This window comes from Clarias gariepinus, chromosome 22 (genome assembly GCF_024256425.1).
Source record: "Clarias gariepinus isolate MV-2021 ecotype Netherlands chromosome 22, CGAR_prim_01v2, whole genome shotgun sequence".
In the NCBI taxonomy this organism is placed as follows: Eukaryota; Metazoa; Chordata; class Actinopteri; order Siluriformes; family Clariidae; genus Clarias; species Clarias gariepinus.
The window spans coordinates 16,868,513-16,877,968 of NC_071121.1; the positions used below are offsets into that span (position 1 = coordinate 16,868,513).

Genomic DNA, 9,456 nt, shown 5'->3' on the forward strand with positions numbered 1-9,456 from the left:
AGAGTGTTTGTTTTTTTTTTTTGGTTTTTCTAAATAAATAAATAAATAAATAAATAAACGAATAAATAAATGATGTAATAATGAGTGAAGGTCCTAAATGGTGTTTATCACATATTGCAGACACTTGGTTTGGTTGTCTCATATACTGTGAGTGCACATCTCATGTCACTATTTTTGCAGTCTTAAGAAAAACATATTTTTTTCAAACGTAGCCAGAAGTTTTGCAAACTTTATGACCCTATTTAGAAGGTGACACTATTTTACAGAAGGAAACGTGTGTCCAGGCCCTTTTTCTCTTCAATAGTCCAGCTACATGATTTTTGATTATCACCGAATGTCCTGGTACAATAGTATGGCCTCTCAGGTGAGATTCACACTTCCAAGACACACTGTTGAGCAGAACTGAACTTCCCCAGTGAGCCCCCCACAGTATTTCAACTGCACATAAAATCAATTGTGCCTGGCTAACCCTGTGGTCGACCCTTGACGATCTCGTACGGTCTGAGAGCAACCCATCTTGTGGGACAGTGCTGCAGAAAAAGCTATCAGTGCATCTACCCATGAAATCGCACTCTTGCAGAGCGTGGAAAATTACAGTTCCAGAGAGTCGTTCTGATGTTTGGATGTGACTCGTCCAGAAGCCTCAGGCCTGTAACTACAATGAAGCTTCCATTGAATATTTAACAACTTTATGAATTCCTGCATACCCTATTTAGCGATATGAGCTCCATGATCTGAATGAATGCATTCAGATATATCCCATACAAGAGAAAAAGTCTTTAACAAGTGGTCTAGTCATTGACCTGCTTCATTACGATCTGGTACACTGCCTTGACTGGCAAGCACAAGAACAGACAGGAAACTGTGTGACTCCTGGTCTTTGAAGCGAGTGGGAAAGATTGTGGCCGACCTTTTCTATCCCAGACACAACCTTTTTTGTGTGTATAAAAAACTGCCCTCTGGCAGGAGACTGCAGTCCATTAGGATTAAAACCCGTTTGTAGAAAACAGTTTCTTTGTAACTGCAGCTGGCCTCATGATCATGGCACAGAATCCATCTGACCAACTTACCTACATGTTACTACTTGAACCAGCATGATGCTTTATGTTAACACAATATACCGCACACCTCTTAAAGTATATATACTTTTTTGTGCTACCTTGGCCAGCCTATTTTGCACACTGTACAGTCATTTTCTAACTTACATGTATGTTGTATATTTAGAAAAGGTTTATTATTTGAATTTTGTATATAATATTTGTTGTAGTACTTCTGTAAGTGGTTCTGTAAGTGGTCTGAACTTGTATGTTGTATCTGGGTTTGGGTTAACAATGACAAACTGGTGGAGCTGGAACCGGCCTTTCAATCATGTCTTTTTGCTGGGAGACGATACATTAAAGAACAACTGCCACTTAACCGTGCAGATAATTCACTATATGCGGTACTTCTACACAAACCAAAAGTACCAGATGGAGCCAGAACATGGAGACTAACCATTACCAAAGAGCAATTAAATGTAATTAAAGGGAGTGAAAGTCATTTTAAAATCTTATGAGTAATATGTAGCCAAAAATTCAGGAGAACCAACCAATGAGGTGATGAAAAGCCCTAAGAAACTTTTACACAAAGATTTACTTTATATTTCCACTTATTCTGCTTTACAGATAACCTTTTGGTTAGGTAGTGGACTAAAGGTGTGCAATCCCTTTTTAGACATTCCAAGTGGTTCCTTTGATCATGTATTAAAGAGGGATTTAGGATTCAGCCTTGTGTCAGATGCTAGGTAGTTTTGTAGCTTGCTTCAGGCATAAATAATAACAATTGTTGAGACAAGTGTTTAAGACGTCATTTCTTGCTGAAAGTGCTTTCCTAACTGGTTTGAATGTAAATAATGGAAGAGAGCTGCTCTCTGCTTTTTCCAGTACTGCGGATCTACTTTTACACATGCTGGCAAACGATTGTTAGTGTAATTAATAAATCTCTATATCAACACTTATAGAAAGCTTCTCGTCCAATCAGATTACTCGGTCGGTCGGAACCAACTGTTGTATAAACTAGATTATATCAGGGGGCTGTGCTTGCCTTATAAATGCTTGATAAACCTTTTAAATAAGAAGATTCACTTTTAGCAGAATTTGCTTTGTTGCATTTCCAATTTATAACCATTGCACATTTCTCTTTTTATATTCACTTGTCATCTTATCATGTTCCGCAAGTAATCTTCTTTTTCTAATGGAGGGAGTAAGTCTGCCATGTCTGGGTTGGCTGATGTTGTCAGCAATTTAGCCTGACCTTTTTAAATACTGAACTTATCATAAATTTTTAACAGCATAATTGGCATTGTAGTTCATAAAAATCACATGTTCTCTATTGGCTCATTTACTTTAGAGTTTCAAAATGTGTTTTGCAACATAAACATAAGAACTGTGTGCTTGAAAATTCATGAAATGAGTTTCCATTACTGAGCATCTGCACATACAGTAAGTCTAACATGTTGAAGTTAAAATAAAAACAACACACCAGTCTTTTTTATTATATTAGCCCTTGATCATATTTATAAGTAAAAATACAAAAGATATGTGTAATTATATTCTGCAATATATAATAGAAATTATAGATATTATAGATATTCTATCTAAAAATAACATCAACAAAAAAAAACAATAGTGCAAATACTTATTTCCCTATCCTGCCTGAAACGCGGTAAAACTCAAATTGAATTAAATTAAACCATTGCTTTATTTATATTAAAAAATCTCATATTTAAAAATTGTAAACTTTAAAAACACTTTGGTCCATGGGTGTTTCAGGAAGGTCAGATCACCTGACTAAATCCTGTGCCTAATCACCCACAATGCATTACATTGACTATATTTTATATACTGTAGTTGGCAGAGAAGTATGGATTTTTAAAAAAATGTATAAGATTATACACTAACAAGAAGAGCTCATACAGGAACCTTTGTTAAAGCACTCAGAGTCTATGACCTAAATAGTTCAACCTGTAATTAACCTCAACCTGTAAATTATCTCGGCTTTAATGGTGCTTTCACCATTAATATATGAATTTGGAAACATTTTGGCTCCAGAGACTAATAGCTCCATGAGGCTGCCATGGTTGGAAAAAATATCTAAACATTTCCAGGCCTTTTTAGGTCATCTAATACATTACCAATGTGTTAAATCTCTCTATATTACAGTTAGTACACTATATTATGGTGACTAAGCCATGTATAAGCTTTGATTCCCAGCCAATGCCCAAATCCAGCAACTGGATACAGGGCATCCTCAGTGCTGGTCTCAAACTCAGACAGAATGGGAGGGTTGCATCAGGAAGACCATCCGGTGCAAAACCTTTGCCAATTTGTATGCAGATCCAATAATCTGCTGTGGCAATCCCTTAATTGGAGAAGCCAAAAGAAGAACAATGCAGTGCACATTTAGCACAAATTAAAAAAATTTTTGGTTGCAGCGGGGTTTTGTTATTCTGTAAGAAGATTACAGTTCTTTCCCAAACAAAGAATCACTCAACTTAATAAAGAAATGAATAATAGTGACTACAGCCTCTGAATAATTAATAATAAACTTTATGTCCTAAATTTGGGTACGTATTTCAGGCAGAAATTGCTTCTTGTATCAGAGCTAATGTTGGACCATGCAGAGATGATTTTTACCTTTAGTGCAGGGATCATCCTTGTGGCATTTTGGTGGACAATCAGTGGCCTTGTCCTTCCTAAAGCCCTCCATCAAGTCAGCATTTTTAATGGTTGGATAGCTTTCAAAGGAGATTGAGACACACTACAATTGGCCATACTGGTCCGGATAGGTCATTGATCACAGACTGTGTTACAACTGCATAAACAAACTGGGATCCCAAAAGAAGCAGATATGCATGTAAGAAGTCACTGTAGGTTTACAGTGGGGTCACCTTAAAGTATGATTAAGCTTCACATGGCAGGCAATTGGCATGAGCACATTCATAGCTTGAACACTAAAAATTGGTAACTGTTGTTTCTTCAGGGGTCAGGTGTGCACTTTTCTGTCGGCTTTCATGAGTAAAAATCTAAATATTTAACCAGATGGAAAAAATAACTGTAGGATGCCAGTTTGCTTTCTGGTGGATTAATGATACTCTAATTATAATTATACTGTTCATTTCTCCCCCTGACAGTAAGGAGCAGAGTTTCAGACTGAGTGACATTTAAATACGCATGGATGACCAAGTGCTCTGGTGAGCTGCCTAAGGAGGGTCCATGACAAATCTAATAAAATTCCAATCTTGTGCATCATTTGCACTATAGTATATAAATTGTTGTCAGAATGTTTTTGGCCCTTTCTGAGTTTTTTTTTTTTTCTTTGTCACGTTTAAATGATGGATAATACTAGTAAAAGATAACACAAGTAAATAAAAATGCAATTTTTTAAATAAAATAATTTAAAAAGCTGTCCAAACCTGACTGGCCCTATAGAAAACAGTAATTGCCCCTAAACCTAATAAGGTTGTTAGATTGTTTGATTAACTGATTCAAACAGTCAAATAATTTGATTTTTAGAATCATTTAACTGTGATTAATAAGCAAAACTTTTAAAAATCAAGAAGGAGGCAAATGCTTTTTCCCAGCAATGTAGCTATATAAAAATGTCTATCCAAATATATGGATAATTGATTTCTACTTAAAATCTAAGTACATAGCATTATTATGCTTCTTTGCTAGATAAGTCCATAAATTGCTCTTCTTGACTGTTTGATTTCTGGCTCAATATCATTAGCCTCCTCTATAGCAGCAAGTTCTTTGGCTGAACCAATCTGCAGATCTTCCTGTTTCTGCTGCTCCTGCTCCAACCATCTGTAGTTAAAAAAATTCATAATGAACAGGAAAAGTCCAGGGACCAGCATTATCAAGCCACATGTGAAGTACATGTACTTATAGTCCATAAAGATGTCAACCAATGCACCTAAAGGAGAAAAGTCGAAATCATGTAATCAGTACTGTATCAAATTGTATTTGTATGTTTAAAGATGCATTCATAAAAAAGATATTAATGACCTTGAAGCATTAACTTGAAAGTGCATTTATTGAATGTGCAACTTAGGCAAGAATTACAGGTGACTCACCAGAAATTGGGGGCCCAAGAAGAACAGGGCCACATTCTATAATAGTGGCAAGTCCAACTGCACTGGAGAATCGTTGTGCCCCCACCAAATCCATTAGCACCTCAAAAAGCAGTGCACACAGCATTCCAAAGGCCAGCCCAAAGAAGATAGCATATACCACCAGACCTGTATACCCCGGCAACAGAGGGCATGCCAGATGACACACTCCATTATATGCCACAGAAAAGCTAAAGAAGTATTGAATTCTGGGTCGGATCCATTTTGTGTTGGCCACCAGACCGGTTGCTGGTCGGGCCACCATGTCTACAAGGGCAAAAATAGAGAGCAGGAAGGCTGCAGAATATTCATCAATGCCTTGGTGCTTGGCATAGGGGGCCAAGAACACGACTGGAGCAAAGAACCCAAAAAACATCACAACATTCCCCACCAGGTATATAATGTAACCACGGTGCTTGAAGAGTGAAAGGTCAATGAATTTATTTACATGTGATGCACATCCTGTATGCTTTGTCTGTTGTTTTCTTCTCTCTACGCTAACATCCTGAGAAACACTATTCGCACTGTTTTGAGGTTGCAGGGGTCTTTTTCTTATTATAATAGGCCTCATGAGTGCCCCTGCCACACAGCAGTTGAGGAGTAGGGCTCCCAAGATGAAGAAACTTCCTCTCCAGCCAAAGTTGTCAAACAGAAACTGGTTAAGGGGAGCCAGAGTGCACAAAAACACTGGACTTCCTGCCATGGCCAAACCATTTGCTATGGGTCGTTTAATGAGAAAGTATTTCCCAATTATAGTCAGGGAAGGTTGCAAATTAAAGGCAAGGCCAAGACCTGAGAAAGGGAAAAAGACAATAAATCCATGTTTCCATGTTTGAGTTTTGATTAATTTGTCTTGAATAATATAATATAATAATAAAAGAAACTCTTTTGTCAAACTTATGACAAGTGATAATAGAAGTACCTCCAATGACTCCTACACACATGTACAGATGAATGATGGTTGTGCCAAAAGAAGCAGCAATCATGGAGACTCCAGCCATTAGGCCACCAATAATGACCACTGGCCTGCTCCCATAACGATTTACGAGTATACTGCTCACAGGTCCTGCACACAGAGAAGTGAGGTCACTTCTGCTTAACTCTAGTACTAAGAATTTATCTGGTCTGTGTAACTGTTTTTTGCAAGATTGAACAAACAACATCATAGGCAAGTTAGGTAACTAAGAGGACATAGACTACATGGGTGTTTTGCTTAACCTTCATATTGTGTTTAGTGGTTGATTAAAATTTAACAGCAATAACAGGATTATGAACTCTTCAGATGGTAGTTGTGTGCAAGTAAAAGAGTAATAGCGAAGACAATTAAAGTTTTTGACTCCACCTTGTCACTCTTAAATCTCTACATAAATACTTACAACCCAAAAAATTAAATTGGACTTCTGTGCCATTATCTGGATTTAAACAAAATATTCAGGACCAGAATGTCATGCTTCTAAATAATTCAAATTACCTCCAGCATACATGGTAGCAAGCATAATAGAGGAGACCCATGCAATCTCACTGTAGGAGATGGAGAAATATTCCTGAATGTCCTTGAAGTAAATGGTGAGGGATTTCGGAAAGGCATATGAAAAGCCGATTGACATAAATGATCCAAACACTACAGCCCAGCCCCATCCTCCATCAGGAGGAGTGTAGCCTAGATCAACACCAGCTGCAGGGGGCATTGTGGGGACCTCCTAAACTGGCAAAAAGTAATATTTAGTAAGTGGTAATTTGGCTGATGAAACATTACCTACAGTTGATTTTTATTTCTGTATTCAAATATAAGTTTTGTAAGCTTTTCACATATTCTCACTCATTGTGTTTTTATTAAATATTCATGCAAACAACCAATATAAATGAATACATGCAAATCATAATTATTCCAATTTATATAATTATAAACTTACAGTTATAGAAAAAAATACATTTAATATACCATTCTTTACAGCCAAAAGTTTGAAAGCAAAAATGTAATTTTTAAACAATTTTATAGATTTAATAACACACCTATCCAACAAGTTTTTTTTTAAGTTGGTCTCTGGACTTGTGCAATCCTGTACTCCGAAATATGAATATTTATGTTGTGCCATAAGTCAAGCCCTAAGCTTGAGCTTTCCAGTTGGTCAGTAGTGTACATATAGTCAGCTTTCTACAGCAATTATTATTATTAAAGACAATTATTATTATTATTATTATTATTATTATTATTATTATTAATAATAATAAAGACTTACCTCTATGTGTGGAGTTGAGAGACAGTTGTATAAAGTGAATGTTCACCTTTCCTTTCTATCTCATGAGCACACTTCCCACCACCAGACCTTATCAGCTCTTGCACCTTCACCTCTTTTTCCTTTTTTTTTCTTTTATTCCTTTTTTTTTTACTGGAAGATTTTTAACTAATTCAGCATACAATGTTGTATTACTCTGATATTGTAATATAAAAAGCTAATAAAGCTAAACCTTAATGGTTGTAGTTAATCTTCCTCACACTATACAGCGCTGTGAAAAAGATCCTATTATTTTCTCTTTTTTTGTATATTTGTCACACATGCTTTAAATCATCAAACTAATTTTAACATTACATAAAGATAACCCAAGTAAATACAAAATCCAGTTTTTAAATGATCGTTTCATTCATTAAGGGAAACAAGCTGTCCAAACATATTTGTCCCATGTGGAAAATTATTTCCCTTTTGCTAAATCAAGAATGAACATAAATCTGCTCACATTTTTTGGAAAGCTGAGTTCAATTTTACTTGCTGCACCTAGACTTGATTGTTGCCAGACCTGTCAAATCAATAAATCACTTAAATAGAGCATGTCTGACAAAGTTAAGCACACTTAAAGATCTTACATCATGTACAGTAATCTGATTGTTTACTTTAAAATCTGGATAGTTCAGTTGGTAAAGCATCAAACTCTTACTCTGAGGGTCCAGGGTTCAAGTCCCTGTTTGGGTGCATGTTTTTACAAGCATTTCCCTTCATGTCATACTGTGTATGATTCAAATCAAATACAATTTGAATAATAATAATTTAATATTTTATTAATTAAATAATAAATAAAAAATTAATTAATTTAATTTAATAATTTGAACACTTCAGAAACCCAGAACAACATGCCTCACAGAAATGGTTACCATAGGAGAGTTCCCAGGTGAAAGCCACTGCTAAACAAAAAGGCCCAAAGGCTTATCTCACTTTTGGCAAAAAAAAATAAAATAAAATAAATTTAAAAATATGATTATCCCCAAGACTTTTGGACAAATATCTTGTGGACAGATGAGACAAAAGTTGACTTTTTGCAATATGTGTGTCCCATTACTAACACAGTTTTCATAAAGAGAAGGTTATACCAACAGTCAAACATGGTGGTGATAATTTCATGGTCTGGGGCTTCAGGACCTGGACGACTTGCCTAATTGAGAAATTCTATGCTCTACCAGAAAATCCGGAAGAGAATGCCTGGCCTGCAATCAGTTCATGACCTCAAGCTCAAGTCCAAAATACATAAGGCACCAGCAAGCCAACCTCTCAGTACCATATTAATTATGCTCATGGAGTGGTCTGGTCCTAGACTTAAACAGGTCGTTCATGCTCAAAAACTCTCCAATGTGGCTAAATTAAAGCAATTCTGCAAAGAAGAGTGGGCATCATATTCAAACTGTTTAACTGTCTATGACCTGAGAAAGACAGACAGGATAGGGTGGAAAGACAGAAGGATAGTTAAAGTATTTTAAGTATAGTATAAGTATTTTTACTTCAATTGGAAACAAATTGAACTAACAAATTGAACTAACAAATTGCACTGCACAAGACACTTTAAATATGTGGATTGCACAACCCTGGACATCACTTTTATTCTTTTACCATTTATTCTAACTTCATTCCACAAAAATGACATAAATCCATACCTACTTTGTACAGCTGTTTCTTTTTGTTCTATATTTCTTCATATATTTTCTATATTGTGTATTTTGTTGTACAGTTATTTTATTTTAACTTTCATTTTATTGTTTTATTTTATTCTTCCTAGTTGAATTTACCCGTGATTTTATTTTTCATATTTCTTTCTTATTCATAGTCTTTTATTTTAAGGTCACAAGCAGTTGTCCAAGCATTTCACTGCATATCGTACTGTGTATGACTGTGTATGTGACAAATAAAATTTGAATTTGAAAATGTCAATTCTAAAATTTTATCGACTCATTGCTAGTTATCACAAATGCTTGATTGCAGTTGTCGCCGCCAAAGGTGACACAACCAGTTATTAGGTTTAAAAATTGCATTTTGTAT

The 9,456-nt window shown here is 35.7% G+C and overlaps 1 protein-coding gene across 1 annotated transcript; it reads right to left on the bottom strand.

Moving 5' to 3' along the window:
* Positions 1-4,361: 4,361 nt before the first annotated feature.
* On the bottom strand, positions 4,362-7,439 carry slc16a7 (solute carrier family 16 member 7). The gene is made up of 5 exons (XM_053482238.1): positions 7,393-7,439; positions 6,624-6,857; positions 6,075-6,218; positions 5,117-5,944; positions 4,362-4,956 (listed from the first exon to the last, which is right to left on the bottom strand). Exons 2-5 carry the CDS (start codon positions 6,838-6,840, stop codon positions 4,712-4,714), a joined length of 1,434 nt encoding a protein of 477 aa, XP_053338213.1. The 5' UTR covers positions 6,841-6,857; positions 7,393-7,439; the 3' UTR covers positions 4,362-4,711.
* Positions 7,440-9,456: the final 2,017 nt, after the last annotated feature.

What these genes read in the sequence shown, in the direction of transcription:
- slc16a7 (XM_053482238.1), bottom strand. Translation starts at nt 6,840, where the DNA reads ATGCCCCCTGCAGCTGGTGTTGATCTAGGCTACACTCCTCCTGATGGA. An exon ending in TGCTACCATGTATGCTGGAG is followed by an intron (nt 6,219 to 6,623) that starts GTAATTTGAATT and finishes CTCTGTGTGCAG; the next exon opens with GACCTGTGAGCAGTATACTC. An exon ending in TCTTGGGCCCCCAATTTCTG is followed by an intron (nt 4,957 to 5,116) that starts GTGAGTCACCTG and finishes TTTCTCCTTTAG; the next exon opens with GTGCATTGGTTGACATCTTT.